At 38.3% G+C, this 18,510-nt stretch overlaps 1 protein-coding gene across 22 annotated transcripts in view; it reads left to right on the top strand.

The window, feature by feature from the left end:
* EYA1 (EYA transcriptional coactivator and phosphatase 1) overlaps nucleotides 1-18,510 on the top strand; it is an 83,283-nt gene that overhangs the window by 50,419 nt on the left and 14,354 nt on the right. For all 22 annotated transcript variants that reach the window (XM_083623311.1, XM_083623309.1, XM_083623312.1 and 19 more), the window contains 2 exons: nucleotides 18,027-18,085; nucleotides 18,278-18,438. In XM_083623311.1, the coding sequence (XP_083479437.1) occupies nucleotides 18,027-18,085; nucleotides 18,278-18,438 (220 nt within the window). The remainder of the gene's footprint in view (nucleotides 1-18,026; nucleotides 18,086-18,277; nucleotides 18,439-18,510) is intronic.

Below are 18,510 nucleotides of genomic sequence, written 5' to 3'. Positions count from 1 at the left end.
CAGTATTGTGGTAGAGTGGACATTTATATTCTAGATAATAGTTTTGGAATAGAAACTTTAAAAAGACCAACTGCACAGTAATTCTCTGAACTATACATTTTCTTTTAACTCCCTAAAGGACAGAAAACAACATTCTTTTAGAAAACGTGGAAGATTTTAATGTGCACTGCACTGCAAAACCTCACAATAGGTTTCAGGAGGGGGGAGTTTCTAGAAAAGGAATACTAATAGTTACACCTCATGTGATCATTATAAATAGTTGAATAGACAATGTGACCGTGTTTGAGAAGTATTTGGTCCTTATGAAAAGTATGTGCAGATGTTTTGAACGTGAAAACATTTTTTCTGCTTACAAGATTACCTGTGTTTCCGGCTTCTTGCTGGGTTATGACAACACTCTTTATTAGAGTATTTTGGCACATCTGGTCTCAGGCAGAACCAGGAAGTGTAGAGGCATGAAAAAAAATGAAAAACAATGGCAGGGAAGTTATCTGAGCCTTTCAAACCCCTTAAACAGGTTTGTTTCCACTCTGCATTGAGTTCTAGGGAAAGCTTTGTGTCACTTTTGATTTAATCACCACTGGATGAACCTTCCTTTAGTTCAGTTTAGTGATGGATTTAACTGTGTGTCCTCCCTGCTCCCTGCCACCCACTGTTCTACTCTGGAGACAGACCAGTTGTAAGGTCATATAAGTTTCTTTCTTTATAGATCAAAGTAGACACTGAGCAACAATGAATAAACACCCCGGCTGCTGGGGTGTTTTCAGCATCAGCTTATTAGGCTGCCTGAAAACACTGAATTATGTATGGGCTAGCAATACAATATATCTGACCTTTTGGTTTGTCAACTGTATTGTGTAAGAGCAGCATCCATATACATACAAGTTGGCTTCAGCTAGGAGAATTTGTTGCCTGCACTGGTCATTTCTCACTGGTCTGGCATGACCTGAAATGCTTCCTTGCAACTAATTCTTCCCCCCCTGCAATGTTTTTCGTTTTCCCCTAACCCACCCTTCCTGCCTGCCTTCCCTCTCACCTGGTATGTTGTAAACTCTGTTTTTAACTTGAGGGAGCTTCACAGATGGCTTGTTATGTGGCCTGGGGGTTTGCGGAGATAGCATTTAGGATAAAAGCAAACCTCTTGGGCATAAACACCAACACTCTCAGTTAGTGACAATGAATTTATATGAATAGATGTTTTCTTAATTTTTTAATTTTCTCTCTCAGGATGTCTACACCTCTGGAATAATATCCTAAACAGTGTGATCATGGTGCATTAGTAGGAATACAATTTTCACTCTTTTCATCTATATGGTGTGTTTGTTATATCTTAGGCTTTCCGCCATCAGAAAAAATAACACTGAGTACTGAGCTTTGCATTTTGGAGTATGATGGAGCAGACAGATCTGTACAATCTCTTGGCAGCAGCGAGGCATTTTCTAGTGCAGCTGCTGAGAAGCACAGATCACGTCCACCAAATTCAAATACTTTCTCATGTGTATAGTTTTCCTTTTGCATAATATGACTCTACCTCTCAAAACAACTTACTAACCCACCTGTCTTCATACCCATATTATACATTTTCCATGATACTCATTTCCCAACACGCTGAGCATTCTGTTGTAAACACCAGTGCTATTCCATGTTCCTGTTTAGCTGAGTTTCTAATTAACCAGATAAGGTGTCATTTACAAACCATTTAACACCAAGTGTACTTGAAAGTAAGCCCCATTGTTTTCAGTGGGATTTGCTTCCAAGTGGTGCTGTGGGTTAAACCACAGAGCCTAGGACTTGCCGATCAGAAGGTCGGCGGTTCGAATCCCCGCAACTGGGTGAGTTCCCATTGCTCCATTGTCCCTGCTCCTGCCAACCTAGCAGTTCGAAAGCACAAAGTGCAAGTAGATAAATAGGTACCGCTCCAGCGGGAAGGTAAATGGCGTTTCCGTGTGCTGCTCTGGTTTGCCAGAAGCAGCTTAGTCATGCTGGCTACATGACCCGGAAGCTGTACTCCGGCTCCCTTGGCCAATAAAGCGAGATGAGCGCCACAACCCCAGAGTCAGCCACAACTGGACCTAGTGGTCAGGGTTCCCTTTTTCAGGGTTCCCAGAAAACCTTTAAGTTTTCTGAGAACAGCGGTCTTCAGCCATTTGACAAATCTGATTGCTCAGTAGTGGTTTACACTGCTACTTTGTAAACATTTTGTCTTGGTAATGCTATAACCAGTAGATAAGTTTGAGGAGTTTGTTTTTTTTCTATAAAGGAATAAAATTTACTATTTCATTGTGCAAATTTTATGAAATTAATCAAATAAATAAATGATATAGACATAACAATATAACTGTATTTTGTTCCTTTCTACACACATAAACACCTACATCCACACTGAATTTATACTTACTCATGCCTGCTAACATACCTATACTGTGCACATTTTTGATGGGGTAATTGAGCTAGGTGATTTAGATGTGGCAGAGATATACAAAGCAAAAAAGAAAAGAAAAAAAACTGCAATCCTAAATTCACTTATTAGAAAGTAAGCCCCATTAGACAAAGTCAAGCTTGCTTTGGAGAAAACATGCATATGACACTATAAGTTTCTTATTCCAAGCAAACCTTATTGGAAGTAAATCCTATTTAAATCATTACAACTTGTGAAACAACTTAGCTAGGCTCAGTCTGTAGGATACATACTAGATATTTATTTTTTATGTTATTGATATACTGCTTTTTAACAAAATATTTTCAAAGTAGTTTGTCAGTCTGTGTAAAATAGTTGCTTGGAGTTCCACATGATGTCCACATAACAAATGCTAGAAATTTAGGCTTTTTATTTACAGATATGTTTTGATAATTTAATTTGAAAATAAATATTTTTTTTAGCTCTGTACCTCAGTTACTTTTTAAAAATATGTGAAAACAGACACTGAAAGGAACAAAAAAGTACAAATTTCAAGGCTTCTTACACATGACATTTTATTCTAGAATCAATGGAGACTGTGCTTGTTGTTTTTCTATGTATCAAAGAATTGTAGAGTTGGAAAGGACAACGAGGGTCATCTAGTCCAACCACTTGCAATGCAGAAATCCCTGCTAATGCATCCATGACAAATGACCATCCAACCTCTGTTTTAAAAATCTCCAAGGAAAAAGAGTTCATCATCTTTTAAAGAAGTCTGTTCCACAGTCGAACAACTCTTACCATTAGAAAGTTCTTACTGATTGTTAGTTGGAATCTCCAGCTATATTCTGGCCAAGGCAGAACAGAGCAGAACTCTTACTTCATTTGATCAGTATACTGTACTTCTGTTGATGCAGCCTAGACTAGCATTAGCTTCTTTCTTTCTCCTTTTCATGTGTACTACTGGCAAGCCAGGTATTCGGGTCATCTTGAATCCCAGTTCTGTCTTCTGTGGCATCTGCAAACTGCACAAACATCCCCTCAATTCTTTCATCCAAGTCATTTAGAAAGACATTGAACAACAGCAGGCCCAGAACAGAACCCTGTGGCACCCCACTTGCCACTTTTTTCTAGGATGATAAGGAACCAATTGTGAGCACTCTTTGGGTTTGACCAGTCAACCAGCAACAAATCCATCTGACAGTTACCTCGTCCAGCCCACATTTTACTAGTTTCTCTGCAAGAATATCATAGAGTACTTTGTCAAAGGTCTTACTGAAATCAAGATACACTATGTCCACATCATTCCCCTCATCCACCAAGCTTCTAGCTCTATCAAAAGAGAGAGAGAGAGAGAGAGAGAGATTCATCTGGCATGACTTGTTTTTGAGATTTGTTTTTATTTTATTTTTTGCTGCAAACAGGCAGCCCAAGTTGCCAAATGGTACTAACAATGAAGAGTTTTATAGTGATACCTCGGGTTAAGTACTTAATTCGTTCTGGAGGTCTGTTCTTAATCTGAAACTGTTCTTAACCTGAAGCACCACTTTAGCTAATGGGGCTTCCTGCTGCCGCCGCGCCGCCAGAGCATGATTTCTGTTCTCATCCTGAAGCAAAGTTCTTAACCCAAGGTACTATTTCTGGGTTAGCAGAGTCTGTAACCTGAAGTGTATGTAACCTGAAGCGTATGTAACCTGAGGTACCACTGTGTTAACTTAAATGACTAAAATACCAGAGTTCATTTGATAGTGTATTTTCAGTCATTGTGGTTGCAGAAAGAAGCTTGAAAACTTTATTCCCCATTCTTGCCCACAGAAAAATTCTAAACCCTGGCCATAGAGCCGTGGAGCAATCGCTGAATTCCAAGAAAGGAGGAGATAATTTTGTCCTTTTGCTGTACCATCATCCTGCTCTGAAAGGTCCTGTTTTGTGGATTTTCCACAGGCTGTCACTGGTGGGAGAACCATTGGCAGTAGCTTCCTTATGGATGCAGTGGGGACTTTTGCAGTGGCAGACTTTTGCAGTGGCAGAGGCTAAGGGAGCCTGAAAGAGGGTTGCTCCTGCCTTAATCCTAGTCCTTTGTAGCAGCTCAGATAAGAGATTGGGATTGCACTGCAAGTATCACTACCTGAAGTGCATTGAGCAGGGGGTGGAGAGAAAACAAAACTGTGTCCACAGACATATCCTAACTTAAGTCCAGAACCCAACAAAAGGGAAGAGCTGTTATTAAAACAAAAACAGAGTGAAAAGTGCACAGTTCAAGCAGATGAACTGTTCAGCAGCTACAGCTGCTGAATTTTATAGTCTTCATACTTGGAATTGGAAGCTAAATGAGGAGCAGCAAGAATTCGAGAGGATTAAAAGCAAACATGAGATAGGTGTGTGTTTGTGGGAAGGAAGCAAGTGAGGGGGTGGAACAGTCATTACATGTGTTTTGCAGTGACTGTAAGAGGAAGAAGTTCTGGAGGCTGAAGTGTTCTGCATTACAGAGTAGTTGGGACCTACTACTAGAGAAGTAGAGTAGTAAACCCTGGAGTGTGGCTAGCTACTGCAACATTCCATGCTTAGACTGAAAACTGTTCTGGATTGGGCCAAAAGGTCTACCTGCTACATTATCCTGTTTCTATCTTGTAACCTTGCTTGTTAAACAAACCATCTTAAACTTATTTGCACTTTTCTAAACTGTGGTATACATTCTAGCTGAATTTTAAACAGGGAGTCGCATCATTACTTTGTGTTGTTGTTCAATTCTAGTTTCATCTGTAAATAACACTATTCTGGTTTAGTTGTGATTCAGTAACTGGCAGGCCTGCAGGAACTAGCTGGTTCAGTCTGCAGGAAAAAATAAAGGTTTATACCTGTCAGGGAACTGACATCGGAGCCAGAGGCGGAGGCAAGGCTCCCAAGCGATGCTGGAGAAGGGCCCAGCAGGGAGAGAGGCAGCTCATCTGCTGGGGAAGGAAATCAGTGTAACACCAGGGATAAAGGGGGGCAGATGGGGGAATCGGCGAGGGGGCTCCAGGACTCCTCGCCGGAGACCAGCGGGGAGAGCACGGGTCCTCCGCTACCCACACCCACCCTGCGCAGAAGACTTCCGCGCAAGGAAAGTAGGCGTAGACTTGGCGTCAAAGAACTTCTTTGCTGGAAGAAGTTTAAGAAACGCCCACTGACGGATTCTGCTAGTGACTGAACAGCCACGAAGTGAATGGCTGTCCAGACAGAAAAGGTTTAACCAGGCAACCTAGCCCAGAGTGGCGGTAACTTACGCACGAGCAACCCCTAAAACCATTACAATACCATTTCTTAGTTCAGATTCAGTTTGACATAATGCCCCAAGTTTGTTAAATAAATGTGTCTCCCCTCACTCTCCTTTTTAACTTTACCTCTCATTTTTGACAAGTGTACTCTTTGAAATTTAATATGACCATATTGGACTCTCCGGGCAACCTTCCATTTCTATATATGTTATGAAAGAATGGGAAATGTTAGGCTATTAGGTATTTAAGTGGGAGAGAGTTATTTGCAAAGTTGTCTGAAAACAATAAAGAGGAGTGGTATAATTCAGGCTTCCAGAATGAGCTTTAGATCCAGGGCCCCCAGAGTCTTCTTCTGTTTCAGGAGTACTACAATAAAACCTCTATGTGAGTTTCATTTAGTTCAGTGATTATTTTGTTCAGTCAGAAAACCTAGAAAGAGAATGACAAGAAAGAGAATTCATCCCATGTCTTATCAATCAGGCTTACTTGCTGTAGTCTATAAGTATGGGCTAAAAGAATTTAAAACCAATTAAGACAGCAAGTCTATGTACGCTATGGCCTTGACAGAATGTGTTAGCTGAATACCGCTTGGGGTTTTTTTTAATTAAGAAAAGGGTTACTAACCAAAATCTGTTGTTCTAATACATACATATTTTAGTGCTGGTTCTGATAATTCCTGGAAGGATAATTTCAGAAGGTCATGAGGTGAGATAAGCATGTTGTTACCTATTGACACCCAGAGAGTTTTATCTTGTTTCTCTATGATGATTAACATATACATGAAACTGCTGGAGGAAATAATCCAAGAATTTGTAATGTGGCATCCCACGCTATCCTTTCTATTGTCATTTCAGGGAAGATGTAGAGGTGCTGAACTGGTGTTGGATGCTGGTAATAGATGGGATGGGAGCAAATAAATTAAAGCTTAATGCAGACAAGACAAAGGTGGTTAATTGAACAGCTGATCTAGTGATATGAGTACACTTCTTCTCAATGCACATGCTTGCTGTCTGGTAGTGCCTCTGGATCCAACTCTGAACCTAGATGACCTTTGTTGAGCTTAGGTTAGTATGCACACTAGAGGAAACAAATCTGGCATGGTGTCAGACGATTTCTTCACATCACAATTTGACTACCACAAAGTGTTGTACATGGAACTGCCTTTGAAAGGTGTCTAGAAACCTCTTTAGGTATGCAGTGCTGCACCCAGCCTGCTGATTGGAACTGGTTATCAAGAACATACGACTTCCTTTTTACAACAGCTTTACTTGGTTTTAATTCATTTTTAAGCCCAATCCACAAGGCTGAGTGTGACCTTTCAACCTTTTAACAGCTTTGGAACTGAGATAACTGAAGGATCATCCTCCGCTATACAAGACTGCTTGCCCATTCAGATTAAGACCTTCTGCAGAGGTTTTCTTTCACGTCCAACCAGCATCTGAACTGTGTTTCATTGGAATGTTGAAGAGGGCCTTTCTGTGACTTGTCCTAAATTCTGGCATTTCCTACCAAGGAATACCCATATCACCCACTCTTTGATCATCTTCCACTTCTGTGCAAACTGGTTCCTCTCCCCTTTTTTTGGCAGGCATTTGACTTGATCTAATCACTTCTGTTTTCCTTTCTCTTTTTTAAATCAGATAATCTTGTTATTGTAGTTGTTTTATTATATTGTCAATTACCTAGAGCATTTTTAAACGTAAAAGTGGTGTTAAGATTTTTTAATTAATAAATATAATCAGTAGGTGAGATGTAAAATGAGTTAGAAACTTATTGAAATCCTAAAATATTTGGTTTATCATACTTTCCTTTGTCTTATTTTTATATGGAATTTTTCAGTAAAGTGAATACTTCTTAACATAGCCTGGAAAAAAATTAATAAAACAAACAAATACAGCCAATTTAATTAGATTATGTAGAGTGCATAATCACAAAATGTGATGAAAATCATAGATTTCCTATTTTCCCTTTGAAATGCCTTTGAGACCTGACTCTATGGAACTTCCTACCATAGTGTATAATGAAGTTCTCAGATAGATGCCACTGTTAAGGAATGCTGCATTAACTATTTCCAGAGAAGTAGCAGTGTTCCCCCCCCAAAAAAGAAAAACAGCAGTCTTGCAGCACCTTAAAGAGTAAGACATTCAATATGGCATAAGCTTCCACAAAAGTTTATGCCATAATACATTTGTTAGTCTTTAAGATGTCGCAAGACTCTTTGTTGTTTTTGCATCGTCTATAAAACCTTTAACTTTTGCCACTAAACAACCCCTCCTTCTGTAAGAGAAACCCAGTGGTTTGGTTCCTAAAGACAAGTTTTTACACACACACACACACACACACACACACACACACACTGGTATGTTAAAGGAATTATTTACATAAAGAAATAATGTGTTGCTTTTCAGATGGCAGAATAAGATTGCTTAAGTGTACAGTTCTGAATTAATCAGGGTTCAATACATTTAGTTACAGTGCCTGGTATTTAAAAGTCTTCTCAAGCCAAATAAGCTCTCAGTAGCCTATCCCTCTGGCCAGATTTCTCTGACTTTCACTCTAGTCAATTGCTTACAACTAGGAACAGATGCTGTACAATAGTTCTTTCTGCTGCTTTTGACTTCTACGATAGTCCAGATGCTTCATGGACTGCTTGCTGAAATTCACCCTTTGGTCAGACCTCTGCTTGAAGCCATCTGGTGATGGGCTCTGCTGCCTACCTGAAGCTTCACCACAACTTCACACCACAGGTTCTTGCTCTCTCCAGCCACCAGCTCTGGTCTCAGATTGCCAGCCTTAGGTTTTTCCCAAATCCAAGTTCTATATTCTCCCAGTGAACAACTGACTGACTGTGTATTGCCTTTTGTTCTCCTGGTCCCCCTCCCGTCCCATCAGAACCTCCTCTGAGCAATCACATTCTTGCCCCGACAGGGCTCTCACCTATTGGTCTTTTAGTGACCAATCACTGATTCTTTACAGACCTTTTTACACCAATCAAAGTTACTGACCCCTTCAGCCAATACAGTTGCTTTTTATCATCCACCTGGTCCATATATGAACAAGTGGCTTCTCACACTAGCTGTTTTCAGACTGTTACCTTGAAATATCCTTTACCTTTGCAACTGTTACTAAGGTATCCACAACTGTCTTATGCCCAAATTAAAGTAGCAGAGACAGGCTTCTGGGTTAATTGGTTACAGTATAACTCAGAAGTTTTTCACATATATAACATAACATTACGCAATGTAAACATATTCAAATATATTCTTTAAGCTGTAATTACTTTCTCTTACTAGTTCAGCAAAATGATACTATAAAATGGGTTCCATACTGAATATAATATTTCAAGTTCTGCATGATCCCTAACAACTTTTATGTGACAGTTTCTAGAGGGGTAGGTAGATGAGCTTGTCCATTAATAAATTGTCCTGAAAACAAGCCTTGATAAGAACAACCAGTTGGTCACTGGTTCTTTATGGCTAACCAGTTGCCCAGAAGACTCCACAAGCATAACCTGAGCACAACAAGGCTCTCCCCATATGCTGTTCCCAGAAACTGGCATTCAAAGGCATTCTGCCTCCAGCAGTATAACATAGCCACTGTGTCACTGATAACCTGCACAAATTTGTCTGATCCTCTATTAAAGCCATCCAAGTTGGTGGCCTTGACTAATTTTGTAGTTTATCTAGGTGCTGTCCTGATTCTTCTAACATACAGCTTCATTGGATATCCCCAGATTCTAGTATTGTGAGAGAGGGAGAAAAACATTTCTCTATAATCTTCTCTTTTTTTGACTGATAAATCTGCTGAATTCTTCCAATGGGAAATTATTGATTGCTCTTTCTGCTGTGAAAGAGTGCACAAGAAATTTTTTTGTACAGTGTAATCTGTAAATCTGTCAGGAAAATGCCCATGGCCATACCAGTTTGTTCAGAAAAAGGAACGTTGATATGGTGTTTGTTGTCCAATGAAGAATACTGTTAGTTCAGACAATGAAAAGTAGCAGATCTTTTGGTCATTATTATGCGAGGAGTGCTTCCTCTCGTGGATGGAGTGAGAGTAAAACAGGGAGAATAGCTGCTTTCTACAGTTGCTTATGTTAAATTTTATTCGTTCACTCTCTCCCATCCTCACCTAAATTTAAATTAAATTCTGCATGTATTCAGTTTGCAAAGGAAAATCCTGCCTTTTACTACATAAAAAGTCAGGCCTTTTCATGTAATTTAATTTTTGTCTTAGCCTTTCATTAACAGGCATTGTAGTATGAATGTAAATTGTGTAGGTTCATTACACTGAATTTAACTGGAAGTATTTTGAAACTCTTCAAGGTCAGTTTTAATTCCTTGACTGTTAATCCACAAATTGTCAGACGGAATGAAATGGATTTCAAGAGCTCTCTTTGTTCTCTATATCTTGTGCCTGTCCCACAGGTAATCTGCACCTTTCTTCCTACCCTTTGCACAGAATAATTATTGTGGGAAAGTTGAGGAAATGTCCAGGTCACAAAGTGCAGACCAGACAGGGATGACAGGTTCTGCCAATTGAGGGCTAGTATTGAGAACCTGCGAACTGTAGTCTCTCCTTTTTCACATGGATTTATGTTGTATGTTAACAGGAATTTTGTGATGATGGGTTAGGCAGAAGCACTTAAGCTTCTATTGTCAGTAACTAACAGGAAGTCAGCAGTGGTCCCGAATAGAGACGAAGGAGGTACAATTAAAAATAATTTTCCAGTTATTTTGGAATGGCTTTTGCACATAAAAAGGCCTATTTCTGCAAATAGATGCTGCATAAGCACTAATAAGAACTAGAGATTTAAATGCAAAATAAGTCAATTTTAGCTACCTTATTTTACTTTTTTCTAATTGGTTTTGCTAAACAGATGTCAAAAAAGGTTTGTTTATTAATGAAATTTGCTATCCGGTTATAAATTAAAATAATCCTGAGGAGGAGTGCAGTACCTGTGAAACTCAATAAAATTATACATTCCAGTTATCAATAACAAAGCAGGTGTGATCACACATACACCATCAAATAACCATTTACAAAATGCAGCGACTGCCTGATAAGTAAGTCCTCAGTTGGTTCACTACTTCCATCCTTCCTAATAAATAACATCTTTTGTTACGGCACTACATCCAACACCACTAAATGCACTCTACAATTTCCAACTAACTCGTACTCAAAGTAGACCAACTGAAATTAATGGACACATGACAGGTTAGTAATTAGTTCAATATAGTTCCCTCTCATAAAACAACTGCATTTTATATGTAATGCCCTATCCCACATGCCAGATGGCAAGTGAGCACTGATGGGGAGTTGCTCCAAGGTCCTAACCATGTTGCTGTCTACAGCATTTAAAAATGTTGTCATAAACATTCCAGCACTGGCTTCTCTGGGGAGGGAAGTGCAGAACCAGAAGGGAAATTAACCAGCAGGTTTTCCAAACAGTTACTTTTTATGGCAGACAGAATGGGAAAAGGAGGCAATACCCTTAAGGCTCTTCATTGGCACATCCTCCAAGGATATTCATTTCTTTATGTAAATTAATACCTATATATTAACAAATTACCTTGGGCATGGAGGTGGTGGTTTCACTCATTACATGAGAGGAGGAAGAAGAGAAGGAGATTGTGAGCCAATGATAAGTAGGCACTGAACAAAATGGCAATGGATGCCCTAAGGAAAAGATATTATATTGCCAGATACAAGAAATGGAGGAGGAACAACCCCCTCACATCTCCATGCTTGGAAGCACAAACACAATGACGGTATCAGGATTGGGTCCACTACACAGGTAATAAGTGCACATTCATTCATGGATCATAGTGAAAGCCCCACTCCAACAACTCTGATAGGGCTCTGAAACATGTGCAATAAGTCCCTTGTTTTCCTTGGGCAAGCAGGGAATATTCTTCACATGCTTTGAAATTCTCCATGTGCAGATGGGATCCTTTCCTTCATAGTTTTGTGTAGGAATTCCCTGCAGGTGCAGGGCTTTGATACTTGGATATTCCATGAATGGGCTTTAAAATTAAGTGCTTCATCAAAGACAAATGTTATACTGAAACATGTAGACAGTTCAAACAGTTCCAAAATAAAGTTGTTTGCGTTTTGTGATTATGATTATTTATGGGGCCACATTTGTATACCTATAACTGTCCTGAGGCGTTCACCATCTAAAAGTTGACAGTAGTGAAATAAAAAACAGAGAGGGCCGGAGAGGAAGAGAAGGAGAAGGGATAAATGTTTAAGCACATGCTTAAGTGTTGTTTCAGTTAGGAATGTCAAGGTGCACAAGTTTCTTGAAGTTTGTGCTTTCTTTGATCTAATAAATTGCAGCATATGAAGAGGCAAGTAAAGGGAAGAATATTGTTGGAACAAACATGCTGTATTTTTCTTTTCAACAAAATAAATGCACGCACATACAAATATAGGTTTGAACCTTCAACGGCTTGTTCTCACACATATTTGGACCAATTTTCTCTACTGTTCGTTCAGTAGGGAAAAAAGTGAAGCAGTGGGGATAATTGCATAATGACAGATACAAGGGGAACAGAGAATCCACTGATCATTTCCTGTGAGTTGGCCAACATCCAGCCAGTCTCAAAGGACACCCTGATGTAAAGGCAAAAGGAAAAGAGCTAGCTCTGAAGGAGTTTTGTTTTGTTTTTTTTCTCAGCTCATTTTACTTTGTAAAGCAAATCACTGAAACAATTAGTTGACAGCATGGTGTTAGTTTTCTCACGGTAAATTAGGAAGATTAAGCAAACATGGAAGTGTATTTTAGCTGTAATCAGCAGGTTTGGAACTCTGGCCTGTAATGCTTTCACATTCTCAGAGGATATATTTATAAAGTTATTCATATTGTCCCTTTTCATTATGTGCAAACTTGTCCAAAGCCTTTACACACACTGCTCGTTGAGGCTATGAATGACTTGATTTTACTTTTTTAATTTTTGAAGTATAAAAGTGGAGCCGTTACATCATTGCAGCTGACATGCTTTTGGCAAAGTTAAGAGCCATTGTTACAGGTTTTTTTCCCTTTGATTTTACTACAGTATACTGAATAATAAAATGTATTTTATGTTATCATGTCACTTGTGCACCTTGAAAAATGACAAAAAGAACCAAAATAATGTAATTATAGGCAAAAATAGCCTCAGTTTAATGTTTGCGTACAGACTCATGTCCAGGTACCAACTTGCCACCTGCCTGAAAGTGTTTATTTCAATTGGTTGAAAGCAAGAGTTGGGAAATGTAATTGTCTGATCTGTCCAATGAAAAGTTATTCACTGAGTTGTGTGAATCATGTGAGCATGTGAAAAAGTGGTTTGTTAATGTGGTAGGGCTTGTGCTTAGTCTGTGATGGAGGAAAGATATTTTGCATATTACCGGAGGCAACTGTTCTTTTCATTATTACATCCTAAGATCCTGCTCTGAGTCCATAGATAGATAGATAGATAGATAGGTAGAAAGATAGATAGATAGATGATAGATAGATAGATAGATAGATAGATAGATGATAGATAGATGATAGACGTGTGTAAAACATAATTTACCATTTCAACTAAAACGTTTTCAAGGCAACATCAATAAATAGATACAATTGATGGATTTAAAATACAACTTCTGTTGTCTTAGTTTCTTGTTCTAGTTAAAAAGCTAAATCATTTGTGGTATATATTGTTGTTGTTGTTGTTGTTGTTGTTGTTACTATTCATTTTATTTCGATACCACTTTATATTTTTAAGAAAAAAAATCTCAAAGTAATTTACAACTTACATTCAAGTTCAAGTTTATTATTAGATTTGTGAGGTCCATGCCTTTACACAAAATACCATAAAACATTATTAAAAGATGGACAATAAAATTATAAAAATAAGCTAAAATTCATGCCATGCTATCCCAGCAAGGAAACTACCCAAAAAACCTCGCCATTCAGGAAAAAAGATACAGCAACAGGTTAGGAGAGCAATGGGAGGGACCTCACCATTTCCTCCAGGAACCATACCCTAGTTTTCACAACTTACATTGAAACATCAAATAAAACAATTCAGAATAAAACACCACAGAAGGAAGTAAGATATAAAGTATACATTCAAAGCAACATAGTATTTTAGCTTCCTGTTAATTACCTTAAAAATTTCAAAATATAACATTACAAAGGGGGTCAACAACAGAATGCACATTTAACGCAGCAAAGTTAACAAAAAAATCTTCAACATTTCAAAAGAGAACATTACTAAGGGAACTCAATATAAACTGTACATTTAAAACAGCATACTTAATAAGAAATTAAAAACTACTGTAAGCATTGTTCAACTATTCTACTTAAAATCAGTTCATAGATAAAGAATCTTCAAAAAAAATTGCATGGATTGGAAGACATGTAAGTTGTACATACAAATCAGAGACAATTGTATTTCTTGTGGAAATTTCATAGAGATTTAAATGTTTGTATTTAAAACTAAATGCTTTTTTTTTTTTTACATTATTACAATGTTGTGACCTGTTACAATTATAAATAAAGCACATATATTATTTGTATATATCTATGCAGGATACATATCTTAAAACCTCATTTGTTATCCATTGCAGTTCTTCCTTGTTTATTTTCTGTGAGCCTTTGAAGTTGTTAGTACATCAGAATTTTCAGAAGTGTAGCAATGAAGAGAAGAGATTGACAGGCTGTCAGTCATTCCACTGAAGTTCATTTGACTCAAATCCCAATTGTCCCAATTCAGCAAATTAAAGCTTTCAGAAGTTAAGTCTTGTAAACCTGTTGACACTTAATTATACCTAACCTACACTGAACAATGCTTTGAATGCTTCCTTCTTAGATCAAAAATCCCCAAAAGGCAAAAACAAACACAGGATGTTTAGAGAATAGACACAATAGATTCATTAAGAATTAGAAGGTAATTGGATTCTATCAGCTGAATTTGCTGTTTAATTTTTTCCCCATCTCTCCCAGCAGTTAAAGAATTTTTCTCTTTAGAAAACCTGGGATTTACCTCTAGATTTTATATCTTTGCAGGGCCATTTAAAATAGAACCCGGCAGCCTTTTATCTTTTGTTTACCTTTCTCCCCCTTCATCCACTGAGCTGGTCATGGTGCCTCTTTTCATTTTCTCCACTTCTCTTTCATTCCTTTCTTGGTGTTACCTCTCTCCATCTTTTCTGACTGTTTTTGTTCTGAATTGCTTTTCCTACTGTTCCTCAATATTCTTCCCTCTCTCCTATCCAGAACATTCCACTTCTAATCTGTCCCACTTGTCTTTTTCCTACTCAATGCCTGAAAAAGTATCAAATATATATATTTTTTAATTTTAAAAAGTGTCACTTTCCCAAAGTGGCAAATGTTGGGAGATGTTACTGCCTAGTTGTGTGGATTATTGCCACACTTTAGAAAATGCATTTTATCTTTATGCGATTGTTCAGAGGCTATAGTGTTGCAAGAGGACCTAGAAGATCAGTCCCAGCAAAAAAAATAATAATTCATAGGCTGTCATAAGCAAGCCAATAGTAATTCATTCCAGTGATTGAAAAGGGAATCATTATGACTACCTTGTTTCAGATTGTAAGCCTATATAATTTAAGGATTCTGATTGTACTTCAGAGTTTGAATAATGGTAATAGTAATAGTGAATAATTGGATTCTGAATGCCTTGGTACTTGGACGTTTTGGCTCCCAAACACCACGAACCCGGAAGTCAGTGTTCCAATTTGCGAACGTTCTTTGGAACCCGAACATCCGACAGGGCTTCCGCAGCTTCCAAAGTCGTGCTTTGGTTTTTGAACATTTTGGAAGTAACAGACTTCCAGAACACATTTCGTTCGACTTCCAAGGTAAAATTGTAATAATAATAATCCTATTATCCCTAGGTAGTCATATATTTTTTAATCCTCTTAGCTAGATGTGACAGTTGGTTAGTGGAGTAGAGAAGAGAATGGCAACTAACAGGACATGTCACACTCAGATCCTGACTCCCCCTGGAGACCCCATCATGGAAGAGCTGCGGGTTCCAAGTGAAGGGAAGCAGCTTTGGCTCTAACCTGATATTTTGCTTATGTTCCAGATTCTCTTAACCCCTTTGTAGGTATACTATTATTCCTTTTCACCAGGCAGCTAAAAACTGTGAAACAGATGGGAGCAGCTCTGCTCTTGTTAACTCTTGCCTTTCCTTCAGCTTACCCAGAGTTTTTATAAATCATATTGCATTATTGTCCTTTCTGTTTCCCTGCCGTTATTTTGCTTTGATGCCGTGAAGAACTATTCTGCTTGCAAACATGTATGTAAAAATAATGAGTAACCAAACTCCATACATGTATGTGTGTACATGCATGCACATATATATGTAGGTGTGCACACAGGTAAAGTTATTCAAGATATGTTAATTGGTTCTCCTCAGACTGGTGCACATTAATTTTATTGCTGCTGCAAATGCCTGCCTCAAATAAAATCTTGGTTCAGCACAGTGTTGATGGCATATATAATTTGCCATTAGCAATGGATTTTCTGTGCTTCCCTTTATGCATTGCTCCTGATTTTCATATTTAGAATAAATTTGGTAAGACAGTTTTAATGTTAATACAGTGGTACCTCGGGTTAAGTACTTAATTCGTTCCGGAGGTCCGTTCTTAACCTGAAACTTCTTAATCTGAAGCACCACTTTAGCTAATGGGGCCTCCTGCTGCTGCCACGCCGCCGGAGTCCGATTTCTGTTCTTATCCTGAAGCAAAGTTCTTAACCTGAAGCACTATTTCTGGGTTAGCAGTCTGTAACCTGAAGTGTATGTAACCTGAAGCGTATGTAACCCGAGGTACCACTGTAAGGATAAATTCAGAGAGTTGTAAAAACAACTTATATATGAAAAATGTTTGCCATTCAATTAATCTTTTTTCAACCATTATTTTACTGCAGTGTAAACCTAACTCTGTGCTGCTGGCAGTATGCATTTTAAACTTCCAGCAAACTTGCATTGAACAGTAATATTTAATGCTTCCAGCTTCTCTGCATGCTCCCCCTAACACACACACACACATTGGTGCCAGTGCTGTGTTCCACTGTTCTGTGCTATATTCTCAAAAGGCAATCTGTGTTCAAAAGACTCAGACTCATGGCCATCATGTGAGGCCACATAGACTTCCCCCCCCCTTTTTTCTTATCTGAGGTTGTTGACCTCAGGAGAGGAGAAGAAGGTTATGAGGTCAAAGTCTTTTCCTCCTTGGAGCTCACTGCTTGCTGGGAGAGGGTTGGCTGGAAAATAGATGTTTTAGAACAGGGGTTAAGGGTCATGATTTTAATTCTGTTAGGGAACAGCTGTTTTGAATTTCTTTCCACTTCTATCTCCCCTCCCTCCCTCCCAAGTCCAGAGAGAGAGAGAGAGAGAGAGAGAGAGAGAGAGAGAGAGAGAGAGAGAAATTTGTTCAGAGGGAACCAGCAACACAAAAATACGTGGCTCCAATGTATTAGTTCTTTTTAAAAAAGGACCATCTTTGCTATTGGCCTTCACTTCTTTAAGAGAGGTCACAGACAATTGTTTAAATATCTGAGAAACAGAGCTTAGGTTCAAATGAAAGTGCTATTTTGGAAGGTGTTTTATTTACTCATCAAGTGCCAAATGCTACGTAGCAACTGATGTTTTCCTGCCCAACATTGAAGCAAATGGAATGCACTCATGTGGCAATTTTCAGGCAGATAAACCTACATATAAAGGTGTGGGGCTTAATTTGTGTGCAGAGGTTGCAAGGAAGGAAAGAGTTACTTTGTAGATTTTAAAAGTGTTCCTGCAGCACTCTGGATTTGCTAATTCCTTGTTTTAAGAAGAGATTGGGTAGCCAGGAGAAAGAAGCTCACAATTCTCAAGTGAATGGAAAACAAGTAACAGATTTTTTTTTGGTCTGCAGTATTCTGAAACATTGGCCTCAGGCTGTGTTGGTGTGTGGCTCAACAGCAATCAGAGGTCATAATTTCATTGGTGGTTAGCATCAGCTTTAATTTTTCTAATATGTTACATTTACCAAAATGTCTGGTTTTAGTTATGCACATACATTGCCTGAAACAGCTTTGAGTAGATTGAAGTCTGAAGGTACCTGAAAGGCTATAAGAACATGTACAGAACTAAACATGGTAATTGTTTCAACTACACTCCTTTTTAAATATGCAAATATTTTCCACCAATTCCACTGAAGAATAACATCTAAAAATAGAGCATGCTTGTTACAATACAGCAACATAAAAAGTAAATTAATTTGTTGGTTTTGCAGGTTTGCTTGTTTTTTAAAAAATCCTCTGGCACAAATATTTTTTTGTATTGTAATTGTCAAATGAAAGTAAACATAGTGGCAACCTTCTTTCATTATAGGAATGTGACCAAGTTCATATCGATGATGTTTCATCAGATGACAATGGCCAGGACTTAAGGTAAATCCATAATGATTTATATAAGAAGGCGACTAAAAAGGAAATACTGAAATAAATAATAATAATTTTTGTACAGTTGTTCCTTTGGATCTTTTTGCAACTCAACTAAATTGCCCATGTAATGTTCAGTTGTTCTTGGTCTGGAATAGTCTGATTATTGTTATTTTTTTTAATTTCTTGCAACTAAATCAGCACCTATAACTTCGGAACAGATGGCTTCCCTGCAGCAGCTACCAGCGCTAATTTATGCTTAGCAACGGGTGTGCGTGGAGGAGTGGACTGGATGAGAAAACTGGCCTTTCGATACAGACGAGTAAAAGAAATCTACAACACCTACAAAAATAATGTTGGAGGCAAGTGCCCGTCATACTGCATGCTGCTTAATAGTCTCATTGCTTTCTGAACCTTTTTCAACATGGCTGTGT

The sequence above is a fragment of the Podarcis filfolensis genome (genome assembly GCF_964270895.1).
Source record: "Podarcis filfolensis genome assembly, chromosome: 7".
Classification (NCBI taxonomy): Eukaryota; Metazoa; Chordata; class Lepidosauria; order Squamata; family Lacertidae; genus Podarcis; species Podarcis filfolensis.
This window is presented reverse-complemented; position numbering and strand designations above follow the sequence as displayed.